This window comes from Apteryx mantelli, chromosome 6 (assembly GCF_036417845.1).
Source record: "Apteryx mantelli isolate bAptMan1 chromosome 6, bAptMan1.hap1, whole genome shotgun sequence".
NCBI classification, from domain to species: Eukaryota; Metazoa; Chordata; class Aves; order Apterygiformes; family Apterygidae; genus Apteryx; species Apteryx mantelli.
The window spans coordinates 32256562-32276782 of record NC_089983.1 but is presented as its reverse complement, the minus strand read 5'-3'; the positions used below and the strand labels follow the sequence as shown (position 1 = coordinate 32276782).

The following is a 20221-nucleotide window of genomic DNA, read 5'->3' as shown; positions in this document are numbered from 1 at the left end:
TCCCTCTGGCCTGCTGGCAATTTTTGTTGCTCTTCCCTGAACTCCTTCTGTTTGTAGGTAATAGAAATGCCATGCCAGCTCAGAGCAGGTGTCTCTCTAGCCTTTCTCTGAGCAGTTGCACCAGGTGCCTGGGAAAAAGGGGCAAGTGGCCTCTACTGGCCAGCCACAAATTAATGCACCGAAAGAGAGCACCAGTGTTCCCTGATTGGGAACTCTCCCTGCAGCAGTCTGCTTTCAGTACCCCACAAAAAATGAGGGAGATATCCCTCATCCCAGGGGCAATATGGGACATTATCCATTCTCAGACTGACCCTAGCAGGAGAGCCCACGCACCAGCTCTCAGGACCCTTCCAGGAGTTTTCCTGCAAGGGCTGAAAGGGGAGCAGAAAGGCTTTTCCAGTCTGTGTGCCAGTGAGAGGTGCTATTACAGTCCCAGGGGCTCTCTTCCTTTCCAACTAGTATAACTGCCTTGCTTTTAGCTGCTCAGCAAAGCTATTACAGAGTGACATATTTTCAGCATATTTGAAAATATACTGCTTGGGTGGGTAGAGAAAGATTGTGTTGAATTTTCCATCCCTTTTAACTTCACTTAGGCAATCAGACTGTAGTTTTATATTCAATATAATGTTTTGCAAAGCTCAAGCCAGAAGAGCTCATTGTATCCAGCGGTTCTCCTCCCTGTTGATTTCTCCCCTCCCTGATCAAGAATACCCATGTGGACCTTTGCATAGCTTCAGACAAACCTGCAGTTGACCTGTAACAACAAAGCACATTGTTTTACAACATTGCTGATAGTTTCCAGTTTCCGTTGGAGGCCCCACAAGATGCATTAATAGCATAGAGGAGGAACTGAACATTAGGAGCATTTTTTTCTTAAATTACCTTTACTACTTTGTTAGTTTTAGGGACTTTGCCACTGCAGGAACTTCCTTCCAAATCTCTGTAGTCAATTTGCACCCTGAAATAATATTACTTACAATGGATTTTTGCAGGTAGGGCCTCTCTGCTGTAACTGTGGATGTTGTTATGCTCTGTATAAATACCGCTTTTTTTTTTTTTTAACACTTACTGTTCTTTGGTCCTGATGCATTGCAGAGCCAAGTTCTACCTGCCAACTCTTCTTAGTGTATTAAAGCGTCCTCCTGCTTCAGTTTCAAATTTGCTGTTGTTTGATTTCATGGAGCGATACCCTCTTTTTAAGAGTGAAAGTAAATAAAAGCCATACATTATCCTTTTCTCTGTCACACCTCCTATTAAACAAGAAGCTCAGTCTCTCTTTTACAAATAATTTCCAGACATTACTCCTTCTTCTGCTTTTTCTTCTCTCTGAACTCTTTTGCTCTTTCTTGGAAAAAAGGGGTTAAAACTTGAAGATTACAGATTAAGTAGGAACCCTCATAGATCTACACAGTGGATTGGGTATTTCCATTATTTTCTATCCTGTCCCTTATGGGTCTGGACTCTGCATTTGCTTTTTAGACTTCTGTCTTGGGAGCATATTTCTCTTGAGCTGCTCAGGTTTCACTGAGGGGTTCTGTTACTGTAGAATCCAATGAAGTGCTGAGGGGTTTCTTCCATTGGATTTTAGCCTTGTTCGTGACAACTAGGATGAAGTTCAAACTGAGGAAAAGAATAGCAAAAATCTCAGGTTTTTCAGTTAGCCCAGGGTTTTCACCTTGAATTTTAATCATCCTCATATTCCTATTCGCGTATTGTTCCTCTGGTATTCCTCATATTTATCTCTAGCCTAAGTGTTTGTCATGTATAAATTTTGGTCCTTCCATGCTCACTGTCTCTGTCATTAATAAATACATTAACAAATACACATAGTTAAAGTCTTTCTGTCACTGTTGTCTCTAGTACTGAACATAATATTACATGTGAAGTCCTCTTGTTACTGCACAAAGGAACAGTGGTCTTTGTCTGTAAGGCCTGAGCGTGCAGCCTCAAGATTGCTGTCTACCTGTTTGCAGCCATATCACATTGCAGTATGTCTAACTTCCAGCTGTAATGCTTCTGACACTATGCAATAGGTTGTTCATTTGCATGACTGTATCCTGAGATAGCCGCTATACCTATAAAAAGGTTTGAGAGGAGACACTTGGACTAGAAGAGCATGCTTCATCAGTGGTCAGATCGGCCCCTCAAAAAACTGCCGTTCAGATGGCCCCAGAATTTTTGGTTTTGTAAGCTAACTGGGTATATTCCAGTAGGCAGAAAAAGCACAGAATCTGTAGTAGCACCTTAAGGAGATCTTCAAAGATGGAAGTGGCCTTCCTGGTCTCACCCGTAGCCTGTCTGGTTTAGTGTCTTGTCTCAAACAGTGGCTGCTACTAGGTACTTCAGATGACACAGTAAGAAACCTCTCGGTAGATCACTGCGGTGTAACCTGCAGTCCTTTAAGCCTTCCTCTAGAGCTCTCATAGCCAGCAAATGCTTCATCTGAAAGACCTAGAGAGATGTCCAAGCTATCCTCCAAATCTGCTGTTTTTTTCCCCGTCAATGACATCACTGAAAAAATGTTTTCTTTTGCCAGTTTTGAATTCATTTGTATTCTTCCCTTGTAATTTTAACAAATGTCTCTCGTGCTGTGAGATGAGAACACTTTCTTCATCCATCCCTCTGCCCAAGCCGCTGTGTGTGTGTGCTTATGTCTTACATCTCCTACGGTAACATTCCCCTTGTTCTCTGTGTGTCTGCAGATGAGTTTTCAGAGGCTGGTAGCTTTCCAGTGCCAGTCACTGTACCATCTCCCACTCTTCTTGATCTGATGGGAGATGGTGGGGCTCATGCCTTTTCTACTTTGTTCTTCCCCCGATGGTTGGGGATGCCCTGGCTTTGCACAGATGTGCAGCACATGCAGGGGCAGCATGTGCAGGAGCTGTCCCCCTCTGCCCCTGCACCCTCTGAGCAGCAGCTCACTGGGCAGAGGGCAGGGAGATGACAGGGCCTCACTGGCCTTGAACTGGGAGAGCTGGTATGCGAGGCGGCGTGGTCGGGGCCGTTCCCTGGTGCACCACCGTCCAAGGGACAGCCCTGTCCCAGCGATTCTGGGAGGCTCCTGAGGGGCTCCAGGTGAGGTGACCCCTCTGGGTCCGGCACCATGGGGGGCTAAGGGCAGCGAGTGGCAGTGTCCCATGACAATCCCATGTCCTGCCCTTTCTCCACAGGTTATGCCACTCTCCAGGTTTGCTGGGTGCCTGCCGGTGAAAGAGAAGGGTTGATATTTTGCCCAGGCCTTTAGGTCCTGAACCAAAATGGCAGCTGGAGAGCCCCTTCCCATAGGAGATGTCTTCATCGACCTGCAGCAGGTGAGGCAGGAATCCAGCCGCCACTCGCTGGGCATGCGTCCACATGCTCCCTCACTCTCATTTCTCCTCCTGCCTCTCCCTCCCATGCCTCCCTTCTCCCTTTCTGCCCTGGGCGAGGAAAGCCTGGAGCAGCCCCCAACACGGCCATGGCTCTGTCCAGTCCCCGGGGTCCCATGGGGATGCCAGGGGTGCGCTGGCCCTGCATGGCCCAGCTGTGGTGGGGTAGGAGCCCCAGCAGCTCACACAGCAGCCATGGCACAGCTGGGAACGGGCAAGGGGTGCGGGCACAATTTGGCTAAAGCTGCCTTGCTCCCTCTTTCCACCCAGCACAGGCAGATTTGTCACAGTTGGGCCTCCTCCTGTTCCCATGGAAACACGGGAGTCCACAACAGCTCAGCGCTGGCATTTCGGCTATATTGACGGAAAATTTTATCAGCTGCTGCTGCTTGGGAGGCAGAAAGGACAGGAGTCACCTGGCGATGCTCTTCTCAGGGCATCGCCACCAGCAAAAGGCAGAGAAGCGCCTGCAGCCTGAAATGAAGGGAAAACAGGCAGAAAAGCCTAAAGAAAACATGCCAGGGACCAGGGAAATAGGGAGGATCAAGGAGAGTGGAGGGTAGGCGGGAAGGCACAGGACCATGTGCTGTAGGGGCAGCTCACCAGAGCTGCGGGAGCAGCTTTAGAAGCCTCCCCACCAGAGCAGGGAGGCTGTTTCCCAGTATGTGAAGAGGGCAGTAAGAAACGGGAGAGATCAGACTCCCCAGCAAGGCACAGCACTGTTTGCAGGGTACCAAAATCCCGAGGACTGTAGGAGTCCACAGCGTTTGATTGTTGTCTGGCGATTTCTGTGCAGGGCAGAGATCGCGCAGAGAAAGCCTCTCCTGGTGCCGAGGACGATGAGGACTTGGATAAGACTTTGTCAATCAAGAGATTTGGGGACCTGATAAGCAAGTCAGCATCAAGCGATCTGGAGAAGCAAAGACGCAGCTACAGTGAGAGAGATTTCGAGTGTATGTAGGTTTGAACTATTGTATCACTTGCACCTCCTCTGCAGCCTTATCCCGGGGACACTGCAGATCTCGGTGATGTGCTTCTTGCTCCCTCCCTTCAGGGCGATCTCAAAGAGCTGTGTGCATGCAGTTTAGCACCAGTACCCATGGCCTCTCCCCAGTCTGCTCCCTGCTGCGTACTAGTGTTCCCTGTCCCTGAAGATGTAGCTACTTCTCAGTCCACCTGACAGTGTAGCTCGGGCCTGGGCCTTGGCTCACCTCCTCACTCAGTGTTGGAGACCTACGCAGCCACTTCCACCAAGTTAAAGTTTCCAGTTTGAAACTGTTTTTCCTCCATATGGCTGCAAAGAAACATCCAAACATGGCTAGAAGCCAGGCTGTCTTCCTCCGTCTGAAGACAGATGGCTCCAGTCAGACATGCTTGTATATCTCTAAATAGCACCCTTGAAACCATCAGGCTTATCTGCTCAAAGAAAGCATGCAAAATAAAAATGTGGTGTGAATTTAAAATACGGTAGCTATTTCACCTGAACTCCTCTGATCAACTTGTTTATTCCACTGATTCCCCTTCCACAATGGAGGGAACCAGTCTGCGCAAAGGCACTTTGGCTGTAAAATGAGAGCAGGCCCACAAGAACTGTAGTAGGTTATTGCCTGGTGTGGATTAGTTGCATTAGCCACAGAAGCAGATGCTTGAACTTCTTGTAAAAGGGCAGGAAGAGATGTCCACCAGCCAGCAGGCCGTTTGTGTGGCAGGCAGGTGGCAATAGTTGGGTGAGTTTTCCTGGTCTCTGGCTCTCTACAGTCAGATACAGCTCATTTTCCAACTTAGCTTTGATAGGATACAACCTCGGGAACGTTATGTTTCCAAGTACATCAGAAGGCTGTTTTCTGCTTTGCTGCACATTTCCAATTGCTGTTGTACAACCAGGCTGATTTGTTGGTAAGGTCTATTACTGTAATGCACCCCAGCTACTACTTGCTGCTTGTCGTGCCATTTCTCTGTAGAGGCTACGTTCAAATAACACTTTCCACCTGAGCACACAGTCACTCACGCACATGGCTGCTAAGTGCTAATAGCTTTGCCACTGGTGACACATTTGAATACCTGTCTTGTGCCGGAAAGACTTACCTGCTCAGCAGCTCTGCCTGCGTGCACAGGTGTGCAAGCTGGCTCGGGGTACACAGAGGATCTGCTTGAGCACACATGGCAGAAGCTTATTTGAAAATTTGACTGCAGATTTGTACTGGTTTTGTTTTCTTAATTATCAGTTATTTTCCTAGGAATGGAATTGGGCCTTAAACAGTACTGATGGAAGGGTCCTTCTTTCTTTGTCAGAATCAAGCTTGTTTTCCTCTAAGTTTCTGATGTATCCTTGTTATCTAGAACTACATCACACCTTGTTATTGGAAGCTTTATGCAATTCATATTCATGAAGCTGGGAAATCTGGTTAGGTCCTTAGAGGTGGATGCTCTCTGGGCTTATAAATGTTTTCTGTTCCATTCCAAGCCAGGAATTATTAATATTCAGATTCTTCCTTCTCAGTTCATAATCCGAATTACTTGTATCTTTTGTACCAAGCTCACTGAAAAGTGTAATCAAACATCTAGAACACATCGAACAGTAGAACCCAAGTCTGGCAATAAGCTTTCATACAGGAAGGCAGTGCAAGGAAGGGAACAGAGAAGGAGAGCAGGGGCTGGATACGCAGAAGGTGCAAGAGGACAGGGAGGAAGAAGAGGGTAGCGCAAAGCCTTTTGCATTAGGGAGAGGTATGTTCTCCACACCTCCAGGCCACCTCTGTGGCAGATGTGATCAATTGCCACAAGGAGGGCTAAGTGCAGGGGCGAGGAGTGGTGCTCCCCTTTTCTGTGCCAGATCAACCATTTATCACCACTGCACTTCCCTGCAGCTGGCAACCCAAGGCTTAGGCATCCTTCTGATCCAAAGTGCAGATGCATCTCTCTTGGTTTGATTTCATTTGCCTTAGATATGCTCAATCCAGGAGGGAAAGACGGGCTGTGTCCTCACCAGCATCTTGGTGCTGTAGAAGGAGCAATGTGCCTTTAGGTCTGTACGGTTGGGGCCTTCCTTGCTTCTTGTTGTCTTAGAAATTCATATAATCTATTTAACTCAAAGAACTAAAGAACACTTCAGAAGAAAGAAATGTTTGCAAAGAGCCCAAACTTTCCATTTTGCAGACATTTGACCATTCCCAAACCCTTCTATTTCTGCCACAAGCCTCTCCTGCAGAACCAAGGGGGTGTGTGAAATATTCCTGCTGTTCCCAAGGGGGGAAACAGGGGAGAAAAGACTTGAGAAACCAAAGGAAAGGAAACATGACACCAGAACAATGAACCTGCCTGGCTCTCCCAGGGAGGAGGTTACAGATCCCATTGAAAATGTCCTTTGAAGGTAGTTTTCAGTATAAACAGATTTTGCTGCCATGTCACAGGAAAGCTGGGAAAGGAACCAAATCAAAACAGACTGGAAACAATTCCTCAGGAAGAGCTGCTGTGCAAAGCCCCCTTGCAAAGTGGCTGGTGCCCCCATGATTTCAGCTGCTCCGGGTGCAGCCCCAGAATCCGTGTGTCCTGCAGACCTTCCATGGGAGGCTTTGTGCCTGCAGATAGACCTGCACGGTGCATTATCATTGTTTCTCAGTGAAGGCGCAGAAGTGCCATTAATTTCTTCTCACTGTGCAAATCCCTCGACACCCAGGTCAAGCCTATATGAATTTCTCTATGTAGATTAGTTGAAACAAAAGTCCTCCTGCCCTGTTTTTTACCCTGGTTTTTAAAAGAGAACTTCCTAATTGAACCTGCATTTCAGATGCTGGTAGGCACAAGCCCTCCCAGTACCTGGGACATGGGCTCTCGTTGCATCTGCACTAAAAGACATGGTCAGTAGTGAGCCTGTGGGTAGACAGGAGGGCCTTTTTATCAAAGCCTGTGGGTGAAATAGGGCACATCTATTCAACTCAAAGAACTAAAGAACATTTTGGGGGAAAGAAGTGTTTTTAAAGAGCTCAAACTCTTCCCTTCCTATTTGAGAATGTAAGAAATACTTCCCCATGCTTAAGAAGGGGATGGTGTCTATGGCAGCTTGCTGCAGCTCTCCACAGCCATGCAAATGGTTTTCAGCAGTGCTAGGAGAGTTATGCCTTCCCCAGGGTGGTGAAGCCATGTTGGGGTGCTTTGACACTGCATGAGGGCTGTCTCCCTGGCCGCTCCAGGCGGGATGCAGCCTGCCACATCTCTGAAAGAGCTTTGCTGTGTCCCTGCGGGCTGGTGGCTCTCCTTGCCCTTCCTGGCCCTTGATCTCCAGACCAGGCTGTTTCCTGGAGGGGCGCCTGGCAGGTTCCTCCCAGCCTCTTCCTGCCCCTGACTCTCTTTTTCTCTCTCAGTCCACCGCCAAACCTCGCACCACATCCATCACCCCCTTTCCACTCATCTCCCTCCTGCCCTCAAGTTCCAAAAGAGGCCCCCGCGCTCCAGCAGGAGGAAAAAAAGGAGAAGGAAAAAGAAGAAAACTTCAGTGCCCCCCTCAGAGTTCACCCCCACCATCCAGGAAGTAGACGAGGAGGGGGGAGAGGAGGAGGAAGAAGAGGAGGAGGAGGAAGAAGGAGAGTCTGAGGCAGAGGAGGCTGAGGAGAAAGAGGTCTCTGCAGAGTCTGAGAGTGAAGCTCGTGGGAAGGACACATCCCCTAAGCTGGAGCACCCAAGCAAACCAAAGGCAAGGCCAGGGCATCCCTGCCTGGGTGGGTCTTATAGTCTGGAGGGATGTGGAGGGATAGTCGATACTGTGAGGGAGCTGGGGAGCATGACCAAGGGAGCGTGCTACTTGGGGGAAAGAGTTTGGAGGGGACAACCTGGAAGTTCAAGAGCTGAGGAACATTGGGGGAAGACTGGTTTTGTGCCTGCCCCATGGAGACAGACACTGGAAGATAGATAAGGCAATGCCCAGAATGGGTGCTGGGGAGGGTCAGCGTGACTGTTCCTGGGGTTTAGGGGACACAGGGAGATGAGTGCGGCTGTTCTTGGGGTGTATGGGATGTGGGAAAATTTGGTGTGGCCAGCCCTGGGATGGAGGGGACATGAGGATGGATGTGTGCACCAGTCCCAAGGTATGGGGATCAAGGGGGCTGTGGGAGGTATGGGGGGGATCTACGTGCCAAGGGTTGGGACGAAGGCTGCCCTGCCTGGCTCTTGCTGTCAGGATTCTCCTCCATGCAGTTCACCATCGGCAGCGATGAGGACGAGTCTGGCAGTGCTGCGGCCCCTGCGCAGTTCCATGTGGAGGAGGAGTGTGGCGTCCTGTCCCCCATGCCACGCTTTGCTGACCTGCTGCAGGACAAGGGCTCTGCCTCCCTCCGCAGGTAGGAGAGCATACGCTGAACTGCCTACCGCTCTCCCTGGTTTGGGGTCCCTCACAGACCCTGCACCTGGGGGTGGCACAGGGAGATGTGGGGCTGTGCCCAGCCTGAACTCGCCTGCTGAGCCAGAGGATCCACAAGGTGCGGTGGGAGAGCTGCCAACAATGTTGCTGCTCTCTGAACAGGACAATCATTCCCTGGGACTACTGCAGCCTCCTTGCGTCATTGGGATCCTGAGGGTGCAGGTTTGGGGATGCTGGGCTATACATGTGGAGAGCCCTTCCTCCTAGCTGACTTGAGTCTGGGAAGCCCCAGGAGGGTCAGCCAAGTCAGGGGACTATGAGGCTGTTGACTTAGAGATGAGCCCCCAACACTGACTGTAAGTCAGTCTCTGCAGGGAGGAGAGGAGCAGCACAGGAGGTTACAGGGCAACTTTTAGGTATTGGGACAGGTGACTCCTGGCTCTGCTCCTTCTCAGGGACTTGTTGGTCAGGGCTGGGCCAAGGGATTTCAGCCTCAAGAGAGACCAGTGTGGCTTTCCATCTCCCTGCTCACCCTGTCTGCTATCATCAGTGTCTTCATTGGTTCCTACAGTGCCCCCGGGCCTCGGGAACGCCTGTCTCGTGGGTGGGAGAAGCGCAAGCCCTGGGGCCAGGTGGTGAGTGGGCAGCGGGTGACCTATGACTTGAAGGAGAGAATGTGCATTGGCAGCATGACCACGCTGGAGAGCGCGGCGTACCAGCGTGTCCCCACTGACGAGGCTGAGGCCCAGATGCTGGCATCCGCTGACTTGGACGGCATGAAAAGTGAGTCTGTGGTTTGTGACACTGCCTGTGTTGCTCGTACGCCTGTCCCTTGCATCTCCCTGCTCTGCCCTCCTTCCCAGCAGCTCCAGGCATGGTCTGCAGCCTCCCCTGAGGACCTGGTCCTCATCTCCCTGTCCCCTAGCCCCTGCTCCTCCAGCCCTGCCTTCTTTCTGTCAGCTTTGCTACAATCTGGAGTGCCAGTCCCCAGGTTTCCAGATGAGCTCGGCACCTTCCCTGAGACCCACCCAGCAGGCACTGGCCCTCCTCCACCCACCCCACTGCCCTCTCCGTTTCAGGGCTCCGTGTGTTTCCCTGAGACCTAGCTCTCCTTTCCTGACACACTTTCCCAGCAATCAGCCCTCTGTGTGCCACGCCAGCACTGGTATCACGGAAACCTGATGTAAAGAGCCTCTCCTCTCCTCTCGGAGAGGCAGCTGCCCCTGCCGAAGTGCCTCTGTGAGGGACTGCCCCTGTGCACGGCGTGAGGGCAGACAGAAGAGACGTCATGGAAATGCACGCTCCGGGCCGAGGACATGGAGAATTCAATAGGTTGCTTTGCAGGCTGGAGAGGGAGGGAGACGCCGGAGGGGAGTGAGGGAGAGAAGCAGTGCTGCCTGCAGAGCTGGGCTGTCCCTGGGCCACGGCACCGCATCCCTGGGCGTCCAGCAAGAGACCCCACTGCAAAGCAAAGACCGCGCTCTCAGGAAGCAAGTGGGGCAGCCACCCACAGAAGCAGCCCCGGGTGGAGCCCTCCTTTCCAGGACCTCATCAGTCCCTGGGGGCTGCTGCAGCCAGCACCTTCATGCCCCGCTGTGACGAGGGGAGCGAGGTACCGGGGCTGGCCCTGGGGCTCCAGTGAAGCCCTTGCAGGGTGCACCCTGGGGCAGCTTGCTTTCTGCACTTCAGCCTGGCTATCCCAGCCCCTCCGCTGAAGGTGAGTGGCTCATGGCACCTGACCCCTGACCTTCGCAAGGACAAAATGACAACCCTTCGAGAGGGAGAGGAGGCAGCGAAGGACTCGGAAAGGGGCAGCAGCCCAGAGGTAGCAATAAGCACCTGCATTCGCAACTCGGTTGGCTATGAAGATTTTGATGAATTTGCCTTCAATTTCGAAGACTATGATTTATGGGAGGCCATCAGAAACCATCTGGGCTACCCAGGCGGGGAGTCCACCTGTAAGTACCGGAACAGTGACCCCATGGTTGCAGCTGTAGATCAGAGCCCCAAGCTAATGTTCTTATCTCCCACCTTGTGTTTGCTGTCTGCCACCCTCTCTGTGTCAGGCTGGTGCTCCCGGTTTAGAGGATATATGCTCAGCTTCTACCCAAATGCCCCACTCTATGCAGCCCTGTGCCTGGGGGTGTTAGAGGAGCTGTCTGGTGTCTGTGTGTCTGTCCAAGGTCTTTGTACAGATCTGGCTTGTAATGTTGAGGTGCTTCTCTGTGTGTGTCTTACTTGAGCAGTTCTGGAGGTGGCTGCAGCCTGTTGTTTGTGTTTATCAGGATGTGGCTCGTGCTGTGGCTGTAGGAAAAGCAGCTGCTCCAAGGCATATATAAGAACAGAGAAATTTCCCCTTCCATCTTTGGCACAAGGTGACAGTGTGCAGTTGCTCTCTGTTTGCTGGAATTCGAGCCGGGCTGTGGATCCGACAGCAGCAGCAGTGGGTATCAAGTTCTCAGTTCTGCATTGTAGACTAACACCAGGAGGAAAAAATAAACTAGCCCTTGTGTCTGCAGGCATGAGTGTGTCTGTGGAACAGCTAATGGCAAGCTGGTTGGGGTGTCTGGAGAGGGGAAAAGAGGAAGGAGGAGAGAGTGGAAAAAGCAAGGAAGGAGAGAATTGGAGTCCTGAAAGCAAACAGCATCTTTCTGTTCTCCGCATCTCTTTCCTTATCTGTACACCCTCTCTGAGCCATGCCAAGGATTGCACAGAAATCAGAGCCTCACTCCCACCTCGTACAGACTGTGTTTTCTCAGCAGGTGGTGGCAAGTCACGGTTAAAAGGTGGCTTTGTATGTCACCTTGGGAGTGACACTGTTCATATTCATTGCTCTGTGGCAGTTGCCCAAATGTCCTCATCGGGATCATGTTCTAATTTTCTAAGGCATTGTACAAATGCGCACAGGAGGGTGACGTGGCCTCAGAACTAGCCCGCTTACAGACTTTGCTTGCAGGAGTGGGGAGGCAGTGTGCTTGCAACATGTTCTCAGGAGGTCTTGGTTCAGTTTCTGGCTCTGCCACAGCTTCCCTGTGTGATCTTAAGCAAAACATTTAACTTGCCATGCCTCCCAGTCTCAGCATAATGTTCTCTCTCTCAGCTGGTCCATCTGTATAAGCTGTGCAGCCTTTGGGGAAGGGCTGTCTACGTGCTTGTGCAGGGCCCAGCAAGGAGGGATTTCTTCCTGGCTGGGTCTGCTACTTGTTAGTGTAAAGCCATAGACAAAATAATATAAGCAAAGTTCGAAATACAAACCTGGAGCAGACTGGTCCCTATCAGCTGCTAGGGATGAGCAACCTGTGCACTGAAAGTGTGGGAGATTGCCCCAAGTTCACCCAGGAGAAAGATGGCTACTCTGGGAAAGGAGAAGGGGCAGACTGCTTCTAAGGCTTGTGTTATATATCACTTAGAAAGTAGGGAAATTTCACTTGCCAGCAGTTAATTCATTCATTGATTTCAAGCACCTGCAGCATTAGCTGTAGTAATGGGATGCACTGTACAGTCAACTCTTAATTATTCCTGCACAATATAGCCACACTATGGATTAATCCTGCAGAGATATGACAGAGAGAGAGATGGCAGAGACGACTGAGTTCTGTGCAGAGCTTGCTCACATCCAGCCAGTATTACTTGCTCAGCTGCAGACAGAGCAGTACCTCTTCCAGGACCAGCTCAGGTCCAGAAGGAATTTAATACCTTTTGTGCAAAATAGAGCCCTTGTTGGACCTGAGCTGCTCTCTCCACACTGCCTTGTAGTGCTAGGAGCATGGGGAGTGCTCTGCAGAAACACTTGGATGGCAGTGGGAATGAGCTGGGATCCCTCTTAGCTTGAGCTTGGCACCAGCCAGGCCAGACTTGGGTTCTATGCCAAGCTGTTTGGGGGTGCATCCCCAATATCCACATTATTCAGGATTTTCCACTAGCCAGTGCATGCTGCCATCTGAATGATGGAAAAATGGGTGATAGCAGATCTTCAGTCTTGTCGTTTCTGTCTTTGGTTCCTCAGTGTTAGGATGCATGCTTTACCTGGCATGGCCGTGTGTGTGTGCAAACAGCACCTGAGAAAGCTGTCTTGATCCCACTTGCTGAATTGTAGTTGCTGCTTCTCCCGTTACCCTGTGAACCCTGTCACAGAGCTCAGTCTCAGAACCAGGTTTTCTTGTAAGCAAACATACCCAGCCCTGCCCTGGTCTGCACTAGTACCTGATGGGAGCCAGCTCATGATGGGAACACTGGCACACACGCAGTGGTTGTTGAACCTGCCAAGTGGGTGAACTCTTACAGTCTGGTCTAGCTGCAGCTTTACAAGGCCCTTCCATTCTGGTGGTAAAAGTCGTGTGTGATTCCAGGCCCCTTTTTTTATTTGGGTGCATCTTTCTGCCTGGTCACACTTCTGCACAGCCAGCTCCCTGCTTCCCAGCAGAGTGAAGATCCCAGACCAGGTTGTCGTGCCTGTGGCAAGCTTGTCCCTGGTACCCGGGATCTCAGCACCCTGGTGGGACTGCCAGCACATCTGTTGTCACACACTCCTGAGGTGCAGGGCAGGTTGTGGATTTGTTCTTTCTGTGATGCTAGTCATTGAGAGGCCTCACATTTTTGCAGCTCCTCTAGTGTCATTCTTATCCTCCTATTCTCAATAATACTGGTATATTCTAGAAACAGAAGGCTGGGCACAATCTCATCCTCAAAATACAAACTTGTGTTTGTGTCTGCACACGTATAGTCCTGCCTGTGCCCTCTGTACATATAATCCTGCCTCTGCTCTCACATTCACAGTTACACATGCTCTCCTACACTTCTGCGCACACTTAGCTGTACAGTTACAATGCACATCCTGCGTGCATTAATATATGCTGGGGTCAGTGGCATTTGCATATTTATATACACCCACACACATACTGTCTTACTCCACTTAAAACTGGGTAAGTCATGACAGAGCAATAGCTTCTTTCAGAAGCCAACATAGGGTTGTGTCTTATTGTATGTTGATTAGTGTTCTGTTCAGTCTAATTTTAAATATTCCAGGTGATGGGACTTCGGCCTCTTCCTCCTTGAGGTGATGTTCTAGCTTACCATTGGGGTAAGCTTGGGATACAAGCCAGCATCCTTGTGAGGCCAGGCTAGCAAGTTGTTATATTCTCTAGCACTACTGATACAACAGCTCTGATGCCTCTTTCTGGACTTTCTGTTTGTGGGCAGAGGGGAATGAAAAGGGGAGGGGGGAGCTAAAACATGAATTGAAGGGGATCACCCACTGAGTTGGACTGATGAGCACTGGCACTCTGAGGGAAGATTTTAACCAGTGCTTTGGGGAAAGCAAAGTGGTATTCTTCATCTGCACTGGGCCTTTGGAAAGTTCTGCCTGGCAGATTTGAGCTGGGTGAAGAAAAGCTTGGTCAGCCCAAGAGATCTGAACTGACAGAAGCCAGCGTGGAAAGAAAATCTTCTGGAGGAGACTATGGGAGATGCCATTTGGGAGAATGAGGTACTGATTTGTTATAGGGGAGTCATCATTAGAGTCACGGTCCATAGACTGTCCTCGGATTCTGTCACTATCTCATGCTCTGCTACTGGGGAGCAGTAAAGAGGAGGTACAGCAAGGGGTCCTTGGCTGCTACATTTCACCCTGGGGAGATGGGCTTTAAGCAAGGCATTATTCCCTTGCATTATTCCCTTGGCATATCAGCCTTGGTCTTGGTCCAAGATGCTGTCCTCAGGAGGAACTCTGGACTTCAGGTGCTCACTTGAGCTTGGTTTTCATTTAGGGGAAGCACCAGTTTGACAGGGTCACTGGCAGCCTCTCTGGAAGTGCCTGGAACACCTCAGCTGGGCTCTTCACAGGATTCCCAAAGCCTGTGGTGTCTTCCAGAGTTAATCCCATGTGTTCGCTCTGCTCTTCTGAGTTCTGTCTGCCAGCTGGCATTTCAGCAGCCACGAGCACCACCAAGGGAGAGCAGCAGAGGGGATCACTCCTTTCTTCTGTTGGGCTCCAGAGGTGTGTATTCGCCAGATCTCTGAGCCTACAGCACTCCAGTTCCTGCCCCGTCAGCAAGCGTGGAAATCACTGGAGACATCCACAGGGAACTCTGCTCCATTCATTCTATAGGTCCTCCAGCCTTTCAGTTCCTCAGGCTGAACAGCTGTGTGTGCTTCCTAGGGCTGTCACTGAAGAGCACTGCGTGGCAGATGGGCATAGCCACCAGGGAGACTAGCCAGGACTCTGAGTGCGTCATGCAGTCTTGCTGGGCAGAGTGAGAGGTCCTGTCCTGGCAGGGACATGGTGAGAATGAATCCTGGGCACATGGGAGAATCAGAAGTTGCCCAGATTGGAGCAAAGCTGCCAGATATCAAGATCATCATTTTGGCTACCTATTTATTTTGTGCACAAATCCACGCTGAGCGTGATGATGTGACTGCAGTGCACACAGGAATAGAGAAATCCGTACAAAAGTCTGAGGAAGATGCCGCACATGTGCACGACTCCCAGAAAACTAGCAGGCAAGCATTTGTAACAGTGGGCAGTTATTGGTTCCTATTGATGTTGCAGCACAGTAAGTGGAGCAGGGAGGAGTCCGGCTGTCAGCAGGACACATATCAGCAGGGCAGCCAATGGGGGAAAATCCCCCAAGGCTCAGTATTGATTCATTTTATATTTAATTTAGCGACCCAGATTTCCAAGGAGCAAGACCATGGTATGCCTGGCTTGATGCTGGGCTGTGTCTTCCCATGCTAAAAGTGCACTGACATGTTCCTGCAACATCAGGGAAGCACTTAGCCTTCAAGCCCAGTGCTTTTCACTACTTTTCACACACTGAGAGCTGCAGGTTTCCTGATCTACCTGAGGCAGCCCACCCCTCACTGCCTCTGGGCAGTGTCTGGGGGAACTGGGCTCTCTCCATGGCAGACCATTGCCCAGGTGCCATTTCTCTGACAATGTAAATGTGGCTGGCATGGTTGTGGCCAGGTTTTGGTGGGTGCTGGCTAGCACTGGCAGTTTGTTGGTAGGTCTGTAATGCAGCCTCAACAGCCTCTGTGTTCAGGAGGCTTCAATACAGCCAAACTCTGTATTGCAGACTTTTCAGAGGTCATTACAGCAGCAGTGGGAATCATCTAGAAACAGCGAGAGCTGGAGTTAACCATGCAGCCTCCATGTCAGCCCCTGGGTCTGCACTGGTATACTACTGTCTCATCACACAATTAAATAAAATAACCATTGATATCTCCGTGTGTCTGCCAGAGCAGCAGCTAGATATCCTTCCCCTTCACTGCCCTTTATGCTCACCAAGCACCAGGCCTTCCTCCAGTGGGAGAAATTAGCCCCAGCCTGATGCTTCCTTGTGCTGTCTGGGTGCAGAGCTGTGCAGACAAGGCTCCAGGTTGCTTTTTGCTGAGGGAGTGTGGGGAGGGTTTATGAACCTCTTATTCAGGTACTGCAAATAAAAGCTTTTTGGGATGATGCTCCAGTGTATGCACGGCTTGGAAAGGATCCTTCTTAAAGGAATTAGCTCTCAGATGTCAGGAACAGCTGAAGGTAGGAAGGTGAGCCCGGAAGGATCTTAAAAAAGTTTGGAAGAAAATGGTGAGTGATCCAGCTGTCAGGGCCATGCTAGCGTAAGCCAGTGAGAGGAGGGTGGACTTGGATGTGTTTCCCTGCCTGTCATTGTGTTTCCACTAGAGACACTGGTGGTCTTTTCTTCTTTCCTATGTGTTCAGGCCACCGTTTTGAAGACAACCCTGGTGTGAGGAGGCATCTGATGAAGAAACCATCTCGCAGCCAGATCACCAGGACAAGCAAAAAGTTAGCAGCAACCCCATCCGTCAAGAAAAAGAAGAAGAAGAAGAAGTTAGATAGAAAGCCCCATGAGGTATCCATGTGCTGTCTTCCCTCACTTGTTCAAAAGTCATAAATCAGGATTAGAAACACTCACTTTATAAAATGATAAATCTAGGTTCAATAGAATGAATTCTTTACATGACCTTGGGGGTGACATTTTCAAGCTCTTATCCATTATCAGGAGGGCTGAAAGTGTACTTTTTCAGTAGAAGCTGTGATTTCTCTGAAATCACAAAGCTTCAACCTTAGGGAAGACAAAATTATCACAGAAATAATGATGCTATTATGGAAATTGGCAGCACAGTAATGTCACTGTCTCTGGTAAGAAAGTTCACATAGAAGATTTTGGGGGGGAACTCTCTTATTCTAGCCAAAAAGCAGTCAGAGGGCAAAATTGTCACAGTTTGGTCAAGAGCATTGCATCATTCTCTCTCCTTGGCCCACATGTCTGACTTGGGGCTTTTTGGTGCTCCACACACTGATGGAGGCTCCTGCCCCGCTGCTGGCAATATTTGTCCTGGCTGTTTCTCTTCACCAAACCTCTGGTTAGCTAGGACAGTTTTGTTCAGGCAGTGCTTTAGACCAGGCAGCACCTGGAGAACGGGCCTATGGCCTTCCACATACTGGTTGCAGGGCTGTATACATTGGGGGAAGTCTCATGTCCTCTCTCAAATTCCTGCTAGGTGTTTGTGGAGCTGAACGAGCTGGTGGTGGATAAGAACCAGGAGATGCACTGGAGGGAGACGGCCCGCTGGATCAAGTTTGAGGAGGACGTGGAGGAGGACACAGCAAGGTGGGGGAAACCCCACGTGGCTTCGCTGTCCTTCCGTAGCCTGTTGGAGCTCAGGAAGACGATCGCCCATGGTGAGTCAGGAATCACAAGATTTATGGGTCCAGAAAGAGAGAATAAGCAAGAGGGACCCTGACTGTCTGCCATGGATGGTGCCCTTAAAAGTGCAGTTCTGGTTCTGGGCCTGTTCCTAGGCATCCTTATGCCCTGGAGCCAGGAGCACACTCCATACAGAGCCTGACTCCCAGCATCCCCAGAAACACACAGCTTTCTGGAGAGCGCAGACCAAAACCACCCTGGAGAGCCTGCCTGGGGAAGGGCTTCCCCAGCAGCTGGCTGGGACAAGGCCCGGCCTCTGTGTGGGTACAGGGTCTGGCTGCAGAGGGGGAGCAAGAAGGACTGAAAGGTGCAGGGAGCGGGCCTGGAGCTTGCAGGGCCTTTGCTGGATGGCTTCATCCCCAGAACGCCCGCCTGCGGGTGGGGAGTGCTGCACACTAGAAGCAAGGCTCTTCCCCTCTTGCCGGCAGGTGCTGTCCTCCTCGACCTGGAGCAGACCACGCTGCCTGGCATCGCTCACCTCATGGTGGAGACCATGATCATCTCTGACCAGATCAGAGCGGAAGACCGAGCCAATGTGCTGCGTGCTCTCCTGCTCAAGCACAGGTAGGTGAGACATGGCCAAGGGGTGCAAGAGACTCAGGGGTTATCTGATAGCCCCAGACAGCAAAGAAGGTTGGGAAGAACCAGGCTGTACCCCAAATAGTGAGATCACTGCAAGCAGAGTGATGGGGCAAGGGACCCAGGCAGGTGGTGGGAAAGGGCAGGGAGGCTGGCAAGAGCAGGACAATGAGGGCCTTGAGGGGAGAGATGAGGACTGGGCCATAGCCAGCTCCATGGTGCTGGGTAGAGAGAGGGTGGTGAGGCATGGGTCTGGGGAGAGATACTGGCGTGGCTGGGCGAGGGCACCAGGGAGATGAGGGGCTGTCTGTCAGGTGGAGAGGCAAGGAGAGGACCTTGCAAGGTAAGGAGAGGATGACTGGAACTGGGCTCAGTGACGGTGGCTACCCAGCAGGTCCTGCAGGGCCCCTCATGACTGCTGCTCTCTCTCTCAGCCACCCGAATGATGAGAAGGAGGGGTTCTTCCCAAGGAACCACTCCAGCTCCAGCATGAACTCCATCGTGGGGAACCACCACCACAACCATTCCACGGACACCTGCGTGCCCCTCATGGGGGAGGAGCGCATCGAGATGGCTGACCCCAAGGCCCACGAGACTGAATGCAAAGAGGTTAGGATGACATGAGGGGTAACCGCTCCCTTTTTCCACATCACTCCCACCAAGGGGCAGCCTTTGGCCTCCAACAGTGTACACCAACCTTTTAGCCCCACATCTGAGCCCCCTCACAAGAGGCCTCATTCTTGCAAGGGCTGAGCTCTTCTGGATCACCTGGAGCACTGGAAATCAGGTCACTGCATTATGATTTTGGGACCTAATTTTCGCCTCACATTGTATTTAAAGGTCTGCTTGAGCATGCGATGGCAGCAATGGCTCCAGTGTTTGCAGAATGACCTTTGCTGTGCAGACACTTTGCTAGCAAAGCAAGGAACTGGGTGTCAGGCACACAGCCAAGTCCCAGGTGCAGATATGCTAGTGGGGCACACATCTGTGTAGGTAAACCAAGACAAGGGGACTCAGATCTTAGTCTTTTGTATTCTTCTCCAGCAGAAAAACCTGCATCTTCATAACTCTGAAGGACATCGCAAATATCTGAAGCTGATGGAGAAGATTCCTGAAGATGCAGAAGCCACAGTGGTCCTTGTGGGTAAGAGGCAGCATGTGGACCTCCCCCAGCACCCAAAAGAGGCCAGTTCAGACCATGGTCCTGGCCTGGCTGTGTGTGTGCTCTCCATCCTGAGGCATATTTGGACATCTAGCACATGTTCCCAAAGTTTAAGTGGAGAAGGAGCACTGTACGCCCTCTACTTTGTCAGCAGTGCACTTTTTATTTGTCTGTAGTAAATGTAAGGATGCCTGGGCACTTTTTACTCAAATTAACAAATACTGAATGTGAAAAGATTGATAGACACTGCTGCAGGGAACTGTGGCCCAGCTTAATGGAGAAAGTCTGGTCATGCTCACAAAAACATCCCATTTTGCAGAGCAGAAGCAGATAAGTGGTGCCCAAGGGACCAATTCCCAAGCACTGGCTGCCAAAGGGCCTTGTGTTGCTCTCTGACCATTGGTGCTCTTAGTCTGGCCAGCCTGCTCACACCAGGCTGCTGTGCTAGCCTCTGGTCTCCTCTGCCCCTAGCTAGTTTTGGCTGTTTGGCTATGTGTGCCAAGGAGCTCTGAGTTTATGGGAGCAGGGCCCAGCTGTTGGCAAGGCCTTGGGTATCAGCCACAGCGCTGCCAGGAGATATTTCTCCATACAAACGAGGGCTGTGGGCAGATGGTCTCAAGCACCAGTGGGTTTGGTGCCTTCTGACCACGAGAGTAGTTCTTTTCAGCGCTTTGCTGGCATTAAACTCTGAGCAAACCTAGCTACACTGCAAGCAAAATAAATGTCATCGCCTATCTAATAGATGGGAAAACTCAGGCAAAGAGGCTTGACAGCATAGCCAAGCTGATACTTCACCTTGATGAGGCCAGATCAGCTTCATAAACACACTTTGAGTACTCAGATAACTAAATACTGGCCATTTCTGAGAAAAGGCTGTATTTTGGGATGTCCTGGACCTCTTGGCTGTATCTTGGACTTAATGATCAAATGGTCCAAGTTTGCTAGTCTAACACAGAGCACAGCTCTTTGCTGGACACAGATGGTAGAAAGATTAGTAATAATGCCAGAGAAATAGAAGTATTCAATAAACATTTCT

At 50.7% G+C, this 20221-nt stretch overlaps 1 protein-coding gene across 7 annotated transcripts in view; it reads left to right on the top strand.

Moving 5' to 3' along the window:
• Positions 1-3212: 3212 nt before the first annotated feature.
• SLC4A3 (solute carrier family 4 member 3) overlaps positions 3213-20221 on the top strand; it is a 29785-nt gene continuing 12776 nt past the window's right edge. For 6 of the 7 annotated variants that reach the window (XR_010884593.1, XM_067299147.1, XM_067299145.1 and 3 more), the window contains exons 1-10: positions 3213-3311; positions 4165-4321; positions 7730-8058; positions 8559-8701; positions 9293-9504; positions 16435-16586; positions 17239-17419; positions 17873-18008; positions 18458-18632; positions 19068-19167. Coding sequence is in view for 6 of the 7 variants with exons in the window: in XM_067299147.1 (XP_067155248.1) it covers positions 3258-3311; positions 4165-4321; positions 7730-8058; positions 8559-8701; positions 9293-9504; positions 16435-16586; positions 17239-17419; positions 17873-18008; positions 18458-18632; positions 19068-19167 (1639 nt within the window). In the remaining variant the exon portion in view is untranslated. The remainder of the gene's footprint in view (positions 3312-4164; positions 4322-7729; positions 8059-8558; positions 8702-9292; positions 9505-16434; positions 16587-17238; positions 17420-17872; positions 18009-18457; positions 18633-19067; positions 19168-20221) is intronic. The other variant, XM_013960723.2, reaches the window with a different exon arrangement.